Genomic DNA, 21,661 nt, shown 5'->3' with positions numbered 1-21,661 from the left:
GGATATTTATGGGAGTTTTAAGTATTGGATATTTGCATTTATACAAAGAAGTTTAAAACACTAAAACTGGACATAAATAATCCTGCTACAGACCACCTTATACACATACATATTGGTAACTAGCACAAAGGAAAATTCTTTACATTTGATAAGGAATGCCAGAAACATTAAGACTTCTATTAGATAGTAGAGTTCAATTTCACCACTACTTAGCTTGATATTTTAAGGTCAGGTCTCCTGGGATACACAAATAATCATCATTCAATATTGACTGCCAAATGTTTGAGCACACCTCTCTTAAAACAATATTCAGTTATAAGATGAAAACGATTTACCCAAGCAACCTGGAAAAACATAAACTCTGGGTGGCATTGAAGTCCTTTGAGGTGATTATTTCTCACTAGTAATGATACCAAGATATTAAAATTCATAGATCACACGATCTGAGAAATTATAATTGAAAAGCTGTAGCTATAAACCTTCACTCAAAGTTGTATACTATCTTCATTTACTGACAGAATTACACAATCACTTAAATTTCTTGAATGAAACAAAAAATGAGGGAAACAAAAATAAAGCTTTTGGGCCACACTGGGAAAAGATTTCAAAGGAGAGAGAGAATGAAATAGAGATGGAGAGAGAATTCTTTATCTATCTTTCCACCCACCCATCTACCCATCCATCCTTTAAAAGTTTTTTTTCTTATCTCTATAGAAAAAAAAAAAAATAGATGTGTGACAAACACAAAACACAGGTGACTGACTTAGTATAATTAAATATGATTCCAAGGTAATACAGTTTAACAACTGAACAATTATGTTACTTGCTTTATTTGCATAATAAATATTTTCTTTTTAAAAATCATATATATTCCACTTTATCTTAAGGATTGGCTTTATTAAAAAAAAAAAAAAAGGATTGGCTTTATTTTCATTTAGTTGGTAGTTTCTAATGTGCAAACCACCTAAGCAGCATAGAAATGGGCAGCGTCCAAGTCAGGAATGCTATTCTAAGGATATGTATCTATCATTCCATAAGTCAGAAGTCAGGAAAACAGATTACTCAAGCAGATGCTTTTCTTGAGTGATATAAAAAATTGACAAGGGGCATCTACCTGATTGCAGCCCACTGTCCGTTCCTTTCTTCTTATTTGACCATGATGCCCCATGCCCCTAGAGAGATCATCAGCCAGCATTTTTTCTTAGAATTCAGGATGCATTTCCTATAACATGTTTGTTGTAAGTGGTGGTTGCACATAGGTGAATTAATACTGAGTATGACGCTTTAGGTACATTCTACAATATGTAGATTTTTGCCTTCCGTTCCCACAACTTGATTACTATTTCTAACATGGTTTTTATGAGGAAGAACATCCAGATTTCCCAATGACTTACAAATAATTAGCATATAATCTACTGATAAATATGGAGAGCTTATATAAAAAATACAATTTAGCTTTGCTATCATCCCTAAAAAATTTAACTTTAGGTAAAAATAATTTCATTACATTTTGCATGCATATTTGCTATAAGAGTCATACACATTGATACATAAGTACAACTCTGGACTTTGGAAGTCCCAGTAATCAAAGTTTAAGACAAAGCTATAAACAATGTAAAGAAAACTTCATTTATGTATTTTAATGTATTATTTTCCTACAAATAGTAAAGTACCATGAAATTTTTATTTAAAAAGATATGTAGTAATATAAAGTTTTCATTTTAAAACTTTTATCATTAAATTCTGCTTAATTGAATGCCCAAAGGTGAAAAAATTAATATTTAATGAGGATTATTGATCTAAATGATAATATGCTGTTTGGGTTGTACTTGAAATTATTAGATTTGCATATCATGCCTATGAAACCCTTCATTCAATCTAGCTACCTAAAGGAAGCAAAAATTCCCTTAATCATAAAATTAAAGCATTCCATTATGCTTTCTATTAAGTTGTTTTGTCCCTTGAATCACTGTCTATTTTAATTTATTCTTTTAAAAAGAAACTAAATTACTTAACTTGCCTTTACCATCATAGGCTTCACTATAGCTAAGCATGGAATTGATTTCAGGGAATGTTCTTTACAAATGTTGGTCACTATCAAAGAAAAGAATATCCAAGCAATCAATATTGAAGAAAGAATAAAGGGCTTGGGCAAATCAAAGAGATGATATTTATTTTTCCTCTAACATTTTAAATATCCAATAAACTATTACCCATTAAGAAAAGCCATAATCCCTGGAAATGATGGCCTCAGAAAGGGTTTTGGCAATCTTGTGTAATACTAAATGTACTGTTGGATCACTATTGCAGAAAAACAGTTGTCCTGCTGCATTTTAGTGATCTGACATATTGCCAGAGGAATAAACAACTCTTTTAGCCAACAGAAATGTGATGTAGCTGCTGCCTACAGATTCTTGTTTTAGATCTTTGGTGAAAAAAATACTATGTATTAAATATGATTTCCTTCCGTTATTTTTATCAAAAAAGAAAAATGAAATGAGAATTCAATTATATGCTAATATAAATTCTTAATGGCATGAAAGAAAAACTTTAAAAATCAAAGGCTATTTCATCATTAAAATCTGTTATCTGCATATATGTGTGTGTGTGTGTGTGTGTATATATATATTATCACAGAAAGATACATGCAGTTTTGTTTTTGAAAAACATCATCCTATTTCACTTCAAAAATTCATTAAACAAAATTACGTATGGTGAGCAAACCATGTTCTTTTTGAACCATCTTTTCAAAAGAGTTACTAAGTTTACTTTAATATACACAATATTTATTGGCTATTTTGGAAACCAAAGGACTAGCAAAAGCTCAACAACTCTATCACAATTATATAGCACCACTATACACTCTCAGTTCCATCTAGAGTAATGTACCTGCCCGTATACCTTTCCTGTTCATAGTTTTCAACTCTTGAAAAAGCAGAAACAATGTCAAAATGGATTATCCTCCAAAGGAAAAATAAAATGCCATGGGTCAGCACTTTTTTCATATAAAACATTAAATAGCAATTTGTACCTGAAAAGGCAACACACCTCCAAAAATAATACAATACTTTTCGCAAAACACATTTCATTGATACTAGCTTTGGCATAAACCACTCCATCCAGCTATTGATCAAATCAGTACACTGAAAAACCTTACTACAAAGTCTCTGGTCCTTTCCTACTCTGCAAATGAGACTCCAGGACACCACAACCTTGCAACTCAGGTCTACCATTAATTTCCTCCAAACACACTTGGCAGAGAATGAGAAACGTCAAATTTTTCACTTAATTTCTGAAGAACATCGCACCCTTTAGACAATATGTTCTTGAAATTTAAAAAATTAAAATAAAAACTACTCAAGGAATAAAACAGGGATCCAAAAGCTTCTCTTCAAAAATATAAAACCTTCAAGTAATATGTTCTTGTAAAATTACACACACACATACAAACATATCTGTATCTCTAGCATCTACCACAACAGAGTGAAGCCAATTTTGAAGCAGTGACTTCAAATCTGATACACCAACTCACACCTAATTCTAGCTCAACTTAACTAATTTGGAAGTATAATACACTTTAACAAAAACCTTGGAGAAAGACTGAAACAAATAGCTTAAAACATCAGACTAAAGATCCACATAAAAAATAAAAATAAAGATCCACATAATTTCAAAGTAAAGTGAAACTCATATCCAGCCCTCAAAATACTAAAACATGCCTGCACCTACCTTGGCCTTGTCCATTCCCTTGCTGACCCCAAAGGATCACAGTCATCATTAGCAATTCCGGAGTCCATGTCCACATTCTTCTAGTAACACTTCCTTGTCTTCTGGCCATTGCATTTTAAACTCTGCGTAATCAGTGGGGTAGGCATGAAAAGTACAGTAAATTAAAACCTTAAAAAAAAGTATTAACACTCAAATCCCATATCTAATATGCAATGTGTATTTAAAAATTATCCTTCTTACAAGGAGATATATTTGAAAGTCATGCCTCTCTTTGGGATTCTCACAATGATGATTAACATGAAACCTCACTCATCTTTAACCTCATATACCAAACATTCATCCGAATGATATTTTTCAATAGCAGCCTGCAAAATAGGCCATAAAACCTGTGAATATTTAAAAAGTATTACCAAAATATCTACTGGAAATCAGTCAGGCAAAAAATTGTACATGGGCACTAGTTATAACTTGTTGAGGTAAATTGATACACGTCATCTCTATGGACACATACAAAAATGAATTTTCAACACATTTATGTAAGTTTAAGCTAAGTATTTCATAAAATATTTTTGAATTTAATTATATTCTAGTTATATCAGTAACTTTACATAGATTTATCATGTACAAAAACTAATCTTGTATACTTAAAATTGAGAATATATAGAAATCACTAAACATTTGCAATTCCAGTATCAGATATATGTATATACACACAGAGATAAAATATGATATCTCACATATAAAATATATTTGAATGCTTGCTTTGACACTGATGTTAATAATGAAAAATTAAAATACTTAAATGTCCACCAAATAGATGTTATTTATTCATATAATTGAACGATATATAGTAGCTAAAATGAATAAACTTAAGCCACATGTACCAACATGGATAAATGTCAAAATTTAAAAGGTGAGCAAAAATAGCAAGTTGCAGAATGACAGGTTCAATACTATAATAATATATATTTTATATGTAAAAGTAAATTGCTAAAATTGTTTATTTTTGTATATGCATAAATATGTACTTCAACGTAATGCTGCATAAAAATGGTAAACACCTCCATTGCCCAAATTAGGAAATTACAAGATTGCAATTTAAATAGCTATCAAGAGGGGCGTCTGGGTGGCTCAATCAGTTGAGCATCTGACTTGATCTCAGCTCAGGTCATGATCTCAGGGTCCTGGGATCAAGCCCTGTGTTGGGCTCCCTGCTAAGCGGGGAGTCTGCTCGAGATTCTCTCTTCCTCTCCCTCTGCCCACCACCTCTGCCCACCATAAATACATTAAAATAAATAAATAGTTATCAAGAGGAAACTTCACTCAAAGATTACCCCAAATCCCAATTTTTCCACAATTGACAAAATATGGAGCTAAGGAAAGTAAATTTAATGATTTCCAGAATAAGCCCTGTATTCAAAATGCTACATAATCATAATTCTAGCAAACTTGGAAGCCAATCTAGGCATCCAGAACTTTTCCTTCTCCCTTTCTCCCACATTAAGAAAGAGGACTTAATTACTCATTTAAGTACTTGCCCACCTAGGCACCCCAAACTCATCCTGCTCTAATTATAAACGAGCAAACAGTCCAAGAAGGTTGCAATGACATCTCCACGCTCAAGTGTAATAATACAATGATGACACAAGATGACAGTATTAGCACTAATATTTCTTGAAAATTTTTAAAATTCTACATTATTTTACTCTGCTAAATGCCTTATATTTCTTGTCTCATTCAGTTCATATAGAAACCCTATGAACAAAGCAATTTAAAAATCACCATTTCATAGCTAAGAAAACAGAGGCTTAGAGAAAAGCCACACAATTCTCAATCCATACGATTTGTAGCCACCATTGTTATGATTTGAGCCAAAACCGAGTGACCTCAGAGCCTATTCTCTTAACAATGGATTACTAAGCAGAAATGTAGCCCTAGATATAACTACAGTCCAGCAATCATCCCAAAAAGGATACTGAGAAAGAAGAAGATCTCCTGCATATTGAACCTCACATATTCATTCCAAATAAACATCTTCAAATTGAAAATCATTAGAACCATTAAAATCAATTGAATGGTCACAGTTAATCTCTAAAAGAATCAACCCTTTCCAGAGAAATATGGGGTGTCCAGGGCAAATCTCAAGCCCCTGCCAACACACATTAACATTACTGATAATTTTACACTGAAGAATAAGATGAGTAATATTTTAAAAGAGCAAAGGAGCTCCTGGGTGGCTCAACCGGTTAAGCATCTGCCTTCGGCTCAGGTCATGATCCCAGAGTCCAGGGATCTACCCTGCATCGGGCTCCCTGCTCATCAGAGAGCCTGCTTCTCCCTCTGCCCCTCACCCTGCTCGTACTCTCATTCTTCCTCAAATAAATGAATAAATGAATAAATCTTTTAAGAAAAAAAAAAAGAAGAGCAGAGGTTATGCCTGGTTATTTGTTTAGGGAGCAGGGTAGGAGATTGTTGCCAAAGGCCAACCTTAGTGGGGTATGTGTGTGCTTGTGTGATACATGTACACATTCTTTTAACCACGAATTTGAAGATCTTTGTCCCCTTCTAATCACTTCATAACCATTTTTTAAGATTTTATTTATTTATTTGAGAGTGAGCGAGAGAGAGCGCACAAGCAGAGGGAGCAGCAGAAGGAGAGGGGGAAGCAGGCTCCCTGAGGAGCAGGCAGCCCAACTCAGGGCTCCATCCCAGGACTCTGGGATCATGACCTGAGCCGAAGGCAGATGCTTAACTGACTGAGCCACCCAGGCGCCCCACTGCATAACCATTTTTATCTGGTACCAGCAATGTCAAAATTCAGATTTACATCACCCTTCAATGGATTGCTTTGGCAAATTTATATTTATTTAATATTTCCTGAACCTCTGCTAGTCTACACACAGTACTCAATTTAAATGGTGCCTTTTTTTAAATATACATTCTATATAGAATTGAGGCAGTATTTGAAAAATCTAAAAACACTCTTCAGAAAGGCTTAGCATATAAAACACCAGTTACACTATATATTTAAATAAAATTTGAAAGAGCAGATGGCATTCAAATTGTTATTATAACAAAAAATGAAACCTTCCTCTCTGATTTGATGTTCATAGAAAACTAATATTTTATAAATGCCAAGTTACTATGATGTGTTATCTATATACTGTTCCTGTCATTCTATAAATACAAAAATCATAACTTTTATGAAACTTTTATATAAAGTGCTCACATAATGTAAAATCAATATGTTTTTCCATTTTTGTGAAAGAAAAACAAAATAACTTTTAAAAAGTATGCTAGATGAACCAGAAAATAAAGTAACATTTACCATAAAGACATGCCATGGAATTCTCTAAATCTTTTTTTTAACACTCTTTTCATGCATTTGACAATATAAAGTAGATGAGGAATGTTGGCTTTAAGTACTTTTACTTGTTACTTATTCTTTAAAGACTGGAATAAGTCCTAACACATGGATAATTGAGTCCATTGTGCTTTTCTGTCATAAAATAGATTTGATATTCCCTAAGCAGAGAAGACCTTAAGACGTCAGATTGATAATGACTATATAAAACACCTTGACTCAACAGTGTTCACCTGACTATCTTAATGTTGAACGTCACCAAAGGGAAAAAAAAAAAGATGTTGAGAATGTATTGCATGTTATTTCTTGTTATACATAATACCAAAATTAGTTGGGTTGTGCAAGGATTTTGGAGCAAACAGCACTATGAGACCGTGTCATAGAGTACTGAGGTTCCACAGTATATTTACAGGATGCTCCTCTGTCAGATGATGCCCACAGTGATACCATCTGATCTGAGGGAGGCTTCATACCTATAGGTACCAACTAGGGAGGGAAGTCCTGAATTAAGGATCCTAGCTGTAGAATACCTACCATCAACACAAGTGGAAGTTTCCATTACAGACCATCCCTGCATTATCTCTGCAACTTCTAAAATCTTCTGCCCTCTCCCAGTAGTTCCATTTCTAATGTGGATCTTCTAGATGTTCTCTTCCACTCCAGCCAGTAGACCTGACCAGCCATCCTGGATTGTATGTACATATGAAATTTGTTCTTAAGTGAAATCTATTTCTGAATCCAGATAAGTAATGCCCCCAGACTTGTCATTCCATTGTCATCCATAGGCAGTAGCTCTGGTCAGCTTTTATAGCAACTTCTTTAAAAAAAAAAAAAAAAAACAAAACTCTTCTCTGGAACAAAGTTTCCTTGCAAGACTCTCTTGGCAATAGTCCTCTTTGCTGAAGTGCTTCTCAAGTGAGAGAGCTGGGCAGTGCCAACAAGCCTCCAGGTTGTTGCTTCTTTTGCTTAACTTCTCCATTAAAAAGCAACCTCTTGGATCACCCTTATAAAACTAGAGACCAAAGAATCAAATGGGATCAGGAAGTGACCATAGCTCACAGGTCATCAATTCCTCTTCTCAGCATATTATAGGAACACAATCTAAGCCAGAAAAACATAGAACCCATTACAGCTCTCGAGTTCCAGTTATTAACATTGATTTTTTCAATGGGAAATTTTCATTAGAAGTCATCACATGACTTACATTCAGTAATAACTTAGATTAAGATATATATATTGGAGCCTCACTTTAATATTGTCCTTGGACTAGGTGCCAGAGTCATTTTTAAAAGGGCCTTTTTTGACATTAGTAAATTCTTATAGGTAGGATCTATCTCAGTTCAAAATATATCTTGTATGCAATGGTGATGGCCAAAGTCCTGTATAATCCAAATTAATACTGCAATATGTGTAAATTTAAGTGTAGATATAATACATGAATACATTTATATTTATTCATTCTATTTTTCAACAGGATAAAATTTAGAAGCTGAAAATATTACTCTCGGCCACCATGTTTCAGAATAAAAAGCCCAGACAGTGATAAGAAACTTAGATGCTGACCCTGTTTGATATCTTTGACAAATTAATTAATCTCTTTAAGATTCAGTCTCTACATATGTGACAAATGAAAAAAAAATCTCTAAAATTCCTGTAAGCTATAATGTATTAAAATTATACTATGTCATCAGTTCAGGGGAGACTGATAAATCATTTGCCATTGGCATTTTAAAAAACCAAACATCTTAAAATGTAACATAACATGCATTTCTGTCCCAAAGTGTGGTCCACAAATGTTCTGCCTCAGAAATAAGGCAGATATCTGGTAAAATGTATAGTCTTGCATATCACTGTGGACACAGTACCTCTGGAGATGAAGCCTTGGAGTATACATTGTAATAAATCTTGCAAATGGTTAGTTTTTAGTCATAAAGTTAGGAATTGCCGGTTTACACCATCACACTTAAAAATTATACATAAATAGATTTAATAGAAATCCAGCCTTTCTAATATTAATGATAGAAAGCTTTATATTCAGACTGACTTTTCAGAAAAATGTGATATTAAATAGTGACTAATCATCTATGTCTAATTTTAAATAAATATGACTAAGTGTCCTGAAACAAGTTTAGCATTAATCTCCCTATTGTTTGAGATCCCAAAGGAACCACAGGGGCCTAAAATCTCCCCAGAGAGGCTGAGTGATTTATCTTCCTAAATACCGTGGAATTACTGAAATAGCATATGACCATTGCTGCATATCCTGATATCCTCTCAAGTGGACTTAAAGATAAACCATCTCTGGACTAGATTCCCTGACCTCATTAAGGTAGGATAAGGAGACTTTTAGCTTTGGAAACTACAGGAAGTGAATAGTTCCATGGACACCAATAGATCCATGTATACCACTGGATCTAGTGGTCTTAAACTGATTAATTCACCCAACACATATGTGTCAGATATTATACTAGTTACTGAACTACATTGATGAACAAGAAAGCCAGGGTCCCTACACTCTTAGGGCTTGAATTCTACAGAGAAAGTCAGGTGCAGAAACCTAATTAAACAAAGAAAAGAAATCATTACAAAATGTGTTCATATGCAAAATCAAACCAAGAACTGGATGACAAACAGAGTAAGGGTGTGGGGGGGACATCTGATAGAGTAGACTTTAGCCACTTCTTTCAGGTGATCTGAAAACAATAAGAGCTAGCTTTGCATACAGTGCGAAGAGTCTCTTAGGAAATGAAACCAGAATTTTCAAGGGCCCTGATATGAGGATGATCTTGGCATGCAGAAGTAATTAAAAGTTATGAATCTCATTGGACTGAAGCAGGAATAAAAGACTGATGTAATGTGACTAAAAGATAAGAAGATGTGATATTATACAGAGCTATATTGGTAATGGCATAAATGTTGGTTTTAAGTCCAAGTACATTGGAAAAGTAGGAAGAGATATGAACTGATAAACATTTTAAGATATCACTTTGGTTTCTAGGTAGCTAATAGAGTATAGGGAGTTAAGAATAAAATTAGGTAGACTAATGATGAGACAGGATAACAGAGTAGGTAAGAAAAGATCTGAATCTAGCTAGACTGAACATAAGAAATAAAAATCAGTGGGAAAATTCTAGATATATTTAGAAATAATATTTTTTAAATGAATGTTGGATTGGGTCTTGTAGAATACAGAGGGAAAACACAAAAAAAAGACCATTAAGCTTCTAGCTTATTTACCTGAATTGTTAGCAGTACCATTTTCTAAGACATGTTTTCTCTGAAGTATCCATACACTGCTGTCAAGTGAGGCATGGACTTTCAGAGGTAAAATCTGGGACAGGCTCTAAAACTGGAAATTACCAGTTTTTTAATAGAGAAATGGTGTTTAGAGCTTAGAGAATATGTATGTGTACAGAGAGCAGAGATTAGGATGACACCCAAAGAAATATCAATATTTAGTAGTCATGACTAGAGGAATAGAAACACATTGTTCTATTATTGGTAGGGAAATAGACCTTAGGATATTTGCAAGGGAGGGCTATAGATGAACCATGACATCTGAACTCAAAACGGTGAAAAATGAAGACAGCAGAGTACAAATGAATTGTGAAGGAACAACAAAAGCTGTGGCCTAGGATGAATGTCAATGCAGATAAAGAATTGTAGGAATGAGGATACCTGAGCAAATGAATTAAAAGAGGACTGATGTCCAGATGGTGGAATATCTGACATTAAGATATTGATGGTACACATACTGGTATAGAAAAGGAAGATTTGCGGCGCCTGGTGGCTCAGTCGTTAAGCATCTGCCTTTGGCTCAGGTCATGATCCCAGGAACCTGGGATTGAGTCCCACATCAGGGCGGGCTCCCTGCTCAGCGGGGAGCCTGCTTCTCCCTCTCCCACTCCCCCCTGTTTGTATTCCCTCTCTCACTGTGTCTCTCTCTGTCAAATAAATAAAATCTTTAAAAAAAAAAAAGAAAAGGTAGATTTGACCATGAAGTGGTAACTAAAGTGGAGGAAGGAAAAAAAACAATGGAGATAAGGATGTCAAGAAGTGGAGTGAAGAAGGGACTTTGATGGTCCTTCCATCTGGATGTTGAAGTCACTGAAAATGACAACAGGACTTAGCTGAAAAAGATTTTGAAAAAGGATCTAAAGCCTTAAATAAATCAAAAGAGTGACCAGGAGATCTGTTGATATCAACAAGACATAAAGAACATGACCAATATTTTCAAAGCATTTTTGTTTCAAAGGAACAGTAAGACTTGCAACAGAGAGAAATTAGCAATATGAAAGCTATCATGAACTACAAGAACTACTTCTGGACATAAGGCATATGGAGGGTAAGAAAAGACCAGTCTCTATTTGTGAAGGCGACAGGGAAAGTTATCCTTTGGTATCAACCAAGTTTCATTTCAAGAGAATTAAAAAGGCAATGTTGAACTTAGCAACAATCACTTTTAACCATTTCCAGTAGCTTAGTATACTACATAAAATCAAGATTTAACACAAAGGTATAAATTCCATGTCATAACATCTCAAAATCGCCCAAACCAGATAATTCCTTTCTAAGTTTCTCCTTATACTGGGCAATTACTTCGTCTTATTCAGTAAACAGTATTAGTGCACTAAAACACACACACACACACACAAAGTGTACATGTCTTATTTAGCTGCAGATCTCATTTTGAAGGGACATTCAAAGTAAACAAATCATTCCATAATCTTCAAGTATGGACATTTTGAGGAATTACAACATGGCTTTTTATAAAGGAAGTTAACCTGAGTACAAGAAAACAGAAAAAAAGTCCAGCTCTGGAAGCCAACTTAGCTGAGTCATCCCACCACCAGCAAGGCATCAAAAAAGTAATACAGGGCTGGCAGAGCATTTTAAAGGAAGTGAAGTCACCTATCTGTGAGGTTCAACTCTTAAATGCCTGGTCAAGATATAACATCTGGAGGAGAGTTCAACTTTTATAAAGATGAATACTTGTTAAACTAAAAGATCTATTTAAGGAGAAATAGGAAGATATAGTGTCTATACTACTGGATAGATGTAACTTGCTTTCTACGAAAATAGCTTGCACTTTGAATTGCTTTCTTTGACAAAGATAACTTATAAATAAAAACCATTAAATTAGAAAAAAAAAAAAAAAAAAGGCTATGAGATGTGCATTTGCCAAAGATCTTCAGCCACTGCACTATCTTCCAACTGTAGACTTCAAGCAAGACAAATATATAGCATTGTACTTCAGGGCAAGCTATAATGAGTGAAAAAAATGAGAATTTGTTAAATCAATATAGAATGCTCCTTGCTTCCCATAGTTCTGATTGTCTATAGTCCAGAAGTCCAAGTAATCAATCTCTCTGCTACATGTAACCATCATGGCATTCCGGAAATTCCACAGGACGCTTTTTACATGTGGATTTGGAAAAGAGAACAGGAAAAAAAAAAAGGCTTTGTTGTGCTCTGTATTCTACGGCAACATAAATTTTGTGCTACATGCTAGTGTTGGATTGTGATTGCCCAAACCTCTATGTGGAAGAGGTAGTTTAGTGAGCAATAGTCTTGAAGTTAATAAGCCTGACACTGGTTGGCTCAGTTACTAATTGGGTAAATGACCTTGCATTAGTTATTTAACCTCTCTAAGATAAATTATCTTCAGTGCATAATTGAAGAGGCTGGATTCCTTTCACAGGTGACATTTATGTTGATTTCAGTTGGCTTATATCCTGCTAAACTGTAAATTGGTCAACATAGAACTTTTTTCTAGACTTCACAATTCCACAAGACCCTTACACTTGTCTTTCCTAATTCAGCAGGAATTATCTGAACTAAATGAATTTATGTAGGGCTTATTATTTTAATATATAAGCTACATCCAAGTAGTTCCCATGAAGTTCTAAGCTCGTTAAAGGGCCTTGATATGGAATGTAGAAAAGATGGTCACCTCCCTTCATTCCCATCTTCCAGCTGCCTTCAATGCCTTGAAGTTTAGTTACACTCAAAAATTAGAATCCCGAGAGAGCTTACCTAAATGAGAAATCAGGCTATTTTCTCAATAAAAGTGTTCTAGAATAATAAATGCATTTCTGGTCAAAGCACTGGGATTCTGGAAATAATAATTTTCCTAATGAGGCACAGGAACTGTTACTGTAAAAAGTTGGTATATGATATCTGCCAAGTTCAAATGAGCTTCATTTTTAAGGGCCTTCTTCTAGGGCCAAGTATAATGACTCAAATTAGTGAACTTAAAAATTGTTTTAAAATGCTTGATGGAGACATTTCAAAGTATGATCTGAGATTTATCACTCTTACTTTTGCCGAATTCGATGTGCCACCAAGATTTAATCAGATTAATCAAATACCATAAACTGAAACATACTGGGGCTCCTGGGTGGCTCAGTCGTTAAGCGTCTGCCTTCAGCTCAGGTCATGGTCCCAGGGTCCTGGGATTGAGCCCTACATTGGGCTCCCTGCTCAGCGGGGAGCCTGCTTCTCCCTCTCCCACTCCCCCTGTTTGTGCTCTCTCTCGCTCGCTGTGTCTCTCTCTGTCAAATAAATAAATAAATAAAATCTTAAAAAAAATTGAAACATCTGGTAAGCGCTGTGAATTGTGCAAGACTGTTGAATCTCAGATCTGTACCTCTGAAACAAATAATGGAATATATGTTAAGAAAGAAAAAAAGAAGAAGAAGAATGTAGCAGGAGGGGAAGAATGAAGGGGGGGAAATCGGAGGGGGAGAAGAACCATGAGAGACGATGGACGCTGAAAAACAAACTGAGGGTTCTAGAGGGGAGGGGGGTGGGAGGATGGGTTAGCCTGGTGATGGGTATTGAGGAGGGCACGTTCTGCATGGAGCACTGGGTGTTATGCACAAACAATGAATCATGGAACACTATATCTAAAACTAATGATGTAATGTATGGGGATTAACATAACAATAAAAAAATTTTAAAAAAAAATTGAAACATACTGTTCCTTACAATCACCTTAAGAACTTTTAAACAGCTCAAACCTAGAAGATACGCTTTTAGTAATAATTTACTTGAGTGCATAAGTTTTATTTAACATAGTTATTTAGAGACGTTTTTAACAAAGGAGATTTGCGAAATTAAGGCATAATTTTTTTAAGAAACCTTCTAGGGGGTGTTACTTAAGTTACCATAGAGAATTTCAATTTATGAATCTGATGCCATTAATCATAAACTAAAGAAAAAGTAATTGCAAAACTTCATGAGAGGTAATATTTGTTATAAAGTTGTGTCATTAGTTTCAATTGGATATATTCCATATTACTGGGAAATGTTAAGAATTTCATTCCTTTGCTCAGCAAAGCCTTTATTCCCTGGATGAACATCATACTCCCCACAGACATAATGATCAACATATTTGTCAGATTTGTCTGCTGGTTTCCTGTAAGCAGTTTACAAAAGATAAAGGACAATAAAATGTAAAGATGCACAACATTTAAAACTTTCATCAAAAGGAATATTCTTTGAGTTTTAAGAAAACATGTCTTAGTTTTCTGAACTATTATCAAATTAGAGATGTTGAGGAAATTCAACCCTTCATAATTCTATTTTCTTTTAATTCTGTTGTTCTGGAAAACTGTCAGGTTCACCAACTGTAGAACTTTGCTTCTTCTCAGCAGCTTATCTATCACTTTTGTCTCACTTTTCAACTGTTTCCACCACTGGACTATGTCTTCATTACTTAACATAATGTCCTATACTTAAATGGTTGGTGAATGTATTATTAGAATGGATAGTAGAAATTGGATTATCAGTGGGATATCCTATTTCTCCCTATTCTGGTCTTCAAATAACTCAAGCTGTCCTCACAATCCTAACCCTTATCGGGGCACTGGTCCAAAGGACCCTGGATTATGGTACTCTTAAACTAAAATTATTAATGATTTTACAGTGCCAGAAAGATTATAGGATTATCCAATACATCCCTGAATATACCATCCAAGCTTCACATATCAGAGGACACTTACGATTTTATTAGCCTTCAAAAGAACCACTTTTTTAAACCTACATATCATTTGTTTACATAAACAAAACAGTTCATCTTTCTACATTCTCACTATGCTGACATGAAGGACTTTCTTATGAAAATTAATTCTCAATTCTTTCCTGAAATATCCACTCAATTCTATAGCAACCATCTACAGCAAAAAAAAAAAAAAAAAAATGTGGTTTAAATGTGTTAGTTTCTTATTGCTGCTATCACAAATTAACACAAACCCGGCAGCTTAAAACAACATAAATTTATTTTCTTATGGTTCTAAAGGTTCAGAAGTCCAAAATGAGTCTTAGTGGGCTAAAATCAAGTCATCATCCAGGCTATGTTACCTCTAGAGGCCCTAGGGGAAAATCATTCTAGAAGTTGAGTGTATCCTTTGTCACCATCCACAAAACTTATTACTCCAACCTCTCCTTCAGTCACCCCCATCTCCTTCTAGTATGATCTTTTGTCCTCCCTCTTATAGGGTCTCTTGTGATTATACTGGACCTACACAAATAATTAAAGATAATCTGTGCATTTTAAGGTCAGATGATTAAAAACTTTAATTCCACCTGCAACCTTAACTCTTCCTTGCTATGTAATACAACATATTCTCAAGTACTGGGGATTAGGATGTTGACTTATTTGGGAAGACATTATTCTACCTACCATACTAAATAATTGGAAAAAGGTAAAATTATGTATAATGCACTGCTAACTCTGGCAATGAAATATTACATTACAAAAAGATCTATCACAAATTATTTTAAAAGGTTTTAGCTACTAGGTTATTGATCAGTTGTGGTATATTCTAGAAAAATCTCATGTCCTTGATGTTAACCCATAACACACAAAAAAATGGTCTTTTTAAAATTACAAAGGAATATTCAAGGCAACCTATAGAATGGAAAAGGAACTATGGTTGTTATACCTCAAGAGGCCTGATTTCTGCATATTATAACCCTAGCAGTATGCACACACACACCAAATTCCTTTCCAACACAATCTGGATGCTATTTCCCCCACATTTACCAAATGCTTTTATTCTCATCACTGTTTACATTAAGTCCTATTTTCTTTAAAACTTACCTTCATTAGTTTTTTTCCCCCTTGGTTACCCCTTATTCTTCTCCTCTGAACTTGATTTCATTTCTTATGTATTCCATATGCTCACACACTTGATTATGCTCTGCTTTACAAGATTCTCTCATTTTATGCATACATCCCCCCCACACACACACACAAGTTGCTTTGTCTGCGTGACTTATCACCTTAAGTCTCCTGCTCAAGCTCTGTCTCCAGCCTGAAATTTAGTATTTTTCAACTTGTCCTCTAACTTAAACTTCATAATGAAGTTAAGCCCCTATTTGAAGGAATAGTAGGGTTTCTGCCCCTAAAAGTCTGGGTAATGCATAGAAACACATTTGGGAATATAATTGACTTTTATGTACAGAAGCCAGATGCATTTCATGCCTATGTGTGCTGAGGGAAACAAGTTCATCTCATATATCACAATAAGCATCTGTTCCACTAAATTCCACTGCCGGATACTCATCATACTTAGGCAACAAAACACTTAAGGAAATAAAAGCTCTTTCCAATAAAAAAAAAAAAAAGTACATCAGAAATCTCTGTTAAAAAAAAAAAAAAAAGTCTTCCTCTACCAGTTAAGCCCAGAGTAGGAACTACTACTAAAAACAAAATAATTATTGAAATATAGTTTCTGATAAGGCATCTTGGCTTCTACCCTGTAAAATTTAGAGAAAGTGATGTGTGAGTTTATATTGGAAAGGCTGCTTTCAACAGCAAAGAGTGTGTTCTGATGTTTGAATATACTTGGGAAAATGCAGAAATTTGAAAGAACTAACAGAAAACAAACTGGTTCATGGACATGAACTTGCATATACTTTTACAGACAGTTTTATAGTTTTATTTATAGCATGAATAAATTCATACTACAATTTTGTTAAAATATCACAAATATCTCTATGTAAATAATTTCCTCCATTTTTTAAATTTTATTAGCAATATATATTCTAATAGATTTAGTGTTCACATGAGTTTCAACATTTCCTGCCAAAGTACTTTGTCCTTTTTTCTACTGGACCATTCTTATTGATTTATTGAACTATCTTTATGTCAAATATGTCAAATGAATTGCAAATACTTTTTCCTGATTTGGCATTTTCTTTTTATACCTACTCAGGGTATCATTTGAAATATTAAAGTTTTCTACTTTAACAAAGTCCATCAATCTCTATTAGTTTCTGTCTTTGGTTGGGCTATACTTAGGAAAGTTAATTTAGCCCTAATATTATAAATGATATTTGCCTATAGATTTTTTCTTTATATTTTGAGGCATTTACTCAATGCCTACTGTGAAATTGATTTTTATGGATGGTGTATTATAACTTTTTGCAACTATAAAACACATATAGCCAATTACTTGAACATTATTTTATGAATCACTTATTTTCCCACTGATTTGAAAGACTGTAACATACATCAGATTTTAAGTTTACTGAAATTATGTAACCTTATGTAATTATGAAATTAGGTAAATTCAAGCATAACGGCCAGCTTTACTTCTTCACCATTATCCCCTGAAGGGATGGATGGAGGAATTGCTTTCTTATGGTTTCAGTGTGTAACATAACGTGGTTTAAATGACATTTGAACAACACAGAAACTTTATTTTCTGGTTCTGAACTGTGTTTCAGCTTGACCAATCCATCCTGCAATTTGTCTTTGAGGGTAGAGACTGAATTTTGTGATAGCTACATTTCTATTAGGTGCTCAAAAACATCTGTTTAATGATTAGATTGATCGATATCTGGTTTTCCATTGCAGTGGTGCTACCACACTGACTAATTTTCACTGGCTTTTCTCCATCAAAAATAAAACATTCATCACAGTTTTGCATGTGGCCATGTGCATGTACACACGCCCTTTCCAGAGACACACTGCTTTCCCAACATCAACAGAGATTGTAAGATATTTGTTCATTCCAAAGGTCTGGTCACAAAGGAAATAACAACGGAAAGCCATAAATGTGAGACTGGAAAGAACAGAATATAGAAGATGAAATTACCAAATAAAATTTCTCCTTTTTTAATTTGTTGCTAATGGAGTGAGAAAAGTAACGAATGTAAAAATGAAAGTACACAGTGTAGGTATATATCACATGCACTCATTTTCATGATGGATATATGTATACAGATAAGTATGGGCTAAATAACATGCCATCTGTTTTGTATTTATAATACACATATATGTACATACACACACAACAAATATGAACAATTTGCATAAAATTTCACTTCTATTCATTTCCTTAGCTAAAAACTGAAAAGCATTTAAATCAAAACCAATTCATTTAGAAGTGTTTTTAACCAATATCTCCCATTTATCCTCATTTTTATGGCTCCTTATGTTGCCATTTTATGTCAATTTTGCCATAATTTATACATATTTGAAACAGTCACCTTAAGAAATCAACCCTTTGGCTAAGATCTCTAAAACTGAATTTGTGTCAGTGTATGTGTATGCACAAATACTCACTTAACATAGAAAGGTCAATTGCAAAACTTTATATACATATAACAAAAAAGACAGTCCTGGGGTGCCTTGGTGGTACAGTCAGTTGGGTGGCTGACTCTTGGCTTCGACTCAGGTCATGATCGCAGGGTCATAGGATCTAGCCGCACACGGGTCTCAGCACAGAGTCTGCCTGAGTTTCTCTTTCTCTCTCCCTCTGCCCCTCCCCCCTAAAATAAATAAATAAATCTTTTTTAAAAAAGACAATTTCACTCAGAGGTTTTGTTATCCATATATTTTGTTCTGTTAATAAAATCAATATATTATATATCTTGGTAATAAACCTGTTTGTTTTCATTTGCTTGCTTCCATCTGATCTGCCACATTGATATAATACATTGACAATTTGATACTTCACCACAGTAAATACAGTTATCAAAAAAACAAAAATTAGTGAGCTGCAAGAAAATATATTTTTTGATGAATCAATAATGTAAAGTTCTCAGTCAGTGATACAACCAGGTGAAAAAGAATGAAAATAAAAGTTCTCAAGGCCAGTGAATGACAATAATGATACTGTATTCTGCACATCAATCACCATCACCATAAATCTGTGAAACCCATATTGCCAAATATTTCACCTACAGCCTTAACAGTGATTAACAGACGTGCTGAAGTAGTGAAACTAAAATGAGACTTTGTACAAAAAGTGATATTCAAAAGCATCTTGAAAATTTATCATTCTACATCTGGAAATACCGCATTTGTCATTGTTACCTACACAAATCTTGATTTTATTTACCTAATATTTAGCAAATATGGTTTTAGTGAAAATGTTCAGATTTGTATAATACAGTGTGTGAAACTGCTGAGTGATTATAAAAGAAATTTACAACAAATCCTGATTATACAAATTTGCCAGTAGTGGCAGCAAAATGTAACTTACAGAAAATGTCATTATCTTTCCCATAATCCTCAGCAGCACCACCCATTCTTCACTTTAGATAATCGATGTACGTGATCTAAGATTCTGTGGACCTGCCACCTCAACACACACCCTCTAACCTGGCCTTCCAATCAAACTGCATCTTACAAGCCTTTCTATGTAGGAATTTAGAGCCACCACTAAAAATACATACTTGTTGCAGGTATTGAAATGCCTCCCTTTGAAAATTCAGAACACACTATCCTGAAAATAACAAATCTAATTTTTAAAAATTGCTTTAGAACACTGTGAACTCTATGAAATAAATTGTGCTGGGATTTGATAACTTTCTTCATTTCAGCCTGTTTCATCTGTTTTCTTGTTATTTTTTTCCACGTAGTCACAGTTAACAACAATAGATTCATTGTTAAATTTCACTAATTAATTATTCCACAAAATAAATTATTTCCACCACCTTTCTGATGCCCCTACTGTTCTGGTTCCATATAATCCTGGTTTTTTTTGAATGAGTTAGCTTTTGGTTAAAAAAAAAAACCCTGACTTTATTCTTGAAAAAGCCATTATTTCTTCTTATAAGCTTTATAATGGCAAACATCCACTAGATCTTGTGATCAACCTAGAGAGAAAATTAATCATATTATTTTCATATCAGTTAATAGTAAGAACTATGTCATTTACTGTCCTCAAATCCAGTGCTATGGATAATAAGTTTTCAACCCAGAGACAGTTGGTTGCATGAGCAACATGAGGAAGACAACCAGCAGTCTTATACCCACACTGAGACATGTCCACACACACTTGCTTCCACAGCCAAAGTAATACCATATGTCCTCAGTGCTGTGGGTGGGCAAAAGTAACAGTTGGCCTGCTAAAGAGAGCCATATGTACAGGCAGCCTATCACACCATCCTTTTTACTTATGGTTGCTGAAAGCTTAGTTGAAGTTCTTGTTCTCATGAATAGCATGGCTGGAGAAGATGCTTCCATACTAGAAAAATACCATTTATTGTGCAACTGCTATATCTCTGGACATGAAAGCAAAAATATGCTTGTACATTACTCTTCTTCTTATAAAGAGCTACATAAGCATCAACAGAGTTCCTTCTCCCAATCTCACCTTCCCTCACTAAAATGCTTTGTATTTATGTGCAAAGGGACAAATGTGCAGGTTTATCAAAAATGAACATTCATAATCATCCTTGCTTAATTCCATGTTATACGAACCTCTATTTGTAGCTGGATATTCATAAAATTATATTGTTTGACATTAAAAATGTTAAAGAAAAATAAAAATATTTTAAAACTTAAAAGTTTTTAAATTAATTTTGGAAAGCAAGGAGATAGTAATAAGCAAAACTGCATTTCACACACCTTACCTTTCACAAGGTAAAAGAAAAACATGGGTTTTGGATGATTCTAACAGCTTTGCACCTTAACAAGGGTTTCTCTGGAATTTCCACAACTGCAAAGATAATTCAGCTATTATACTGATAATAAAATTTATAGTTTTAAGGTCATTCTTAATACTGTGATCAGATAAGATAATTTACTTTTCTCCTAATGGCTTCTTTTTGACAAATGAGAGAGCTTTTAGGAAGGACAATGCTCCCTGCACAACAACCAGGAAAGCATGTCACATTCATTTACAACATAATTTTAAGAAAAATGAAGGACAAACTTGTGAGACAGTAAGAATTCATCTGCATTAAATTAATTTGAGCAGGGCATTTCATGTTCCCTTTGGCAACAATGGTATAGGGGAGGAAATAAATCCATCTTATACAACAGTTCTCTTTTGGATTACAGAAAGATTTGAAAAGTTGACATGACCACCATTAAATTTCTCCTAGAAGTCTACAATTAGTGTATATAACTCATGAGATAAAATATTCACAACGAATATTTGTGAAGAGCACCAGTTATTATGGAACTACTAAATGACATCCCCTTGAATATGTCCTGAGAAGTTCTGGCTTTGTAAACAAGAGCTAATTTCATAAATAAGAACTATCATAGATACTGCTCTATGTAATTTAAACTTAAGCCATCCAGATGTTGGCCTTGACACG

At 34.2% G+C, this 21,661-nt stretch overlaps 1 protein-coding gene across 3 annotated transcripts in view; it reads right to left on the bottom strand.

Annotated features, from left to right (window-relative positions):
- Positions 1–21,661, bottom strand: part of ROBO2 (roundabout guidance receptor 2) — a 1,625,448-nt gene that overhangs the window by 1,597,297 nt on the left and 6,490 nt on the right. For all 3 annotated transcript variants that reach the window (XM_078058803.1, XM_078058842.1, XM_078058774.1), the window contains one exon: positions 3,730–3,851. In XM_078058803.1, coding sequence (XP_077914929.1) covers positions 3,730–3,838 — 109 coding nt within the window. In that variant the 5' untranslated portion in view covers positions 3,839–3,851. The remainder of the gene's footprint in view (positions 1–3,729; positions 3,852–21,661) is intronic.

Source organism: Halichoerus grypus, chromosome 1 (genome assembly GCF_964656455.1).
Source record: "Halichoerus grypus chromosome 1, mHalGry1.hap1.1, whole genome shotgun sequence".
In the NCBI taxonomy this organism is placed as follows: Eukaryota; Metazoa; Chordata; class Mammalia; order Carnivora; family Phocidae; genus Halichoerus; species Halichoerus grypus.
Note: the sequence above shows the minus strand (reverse complement) of the source record. Positions and strands in the feature narration are given on the sequence as shown.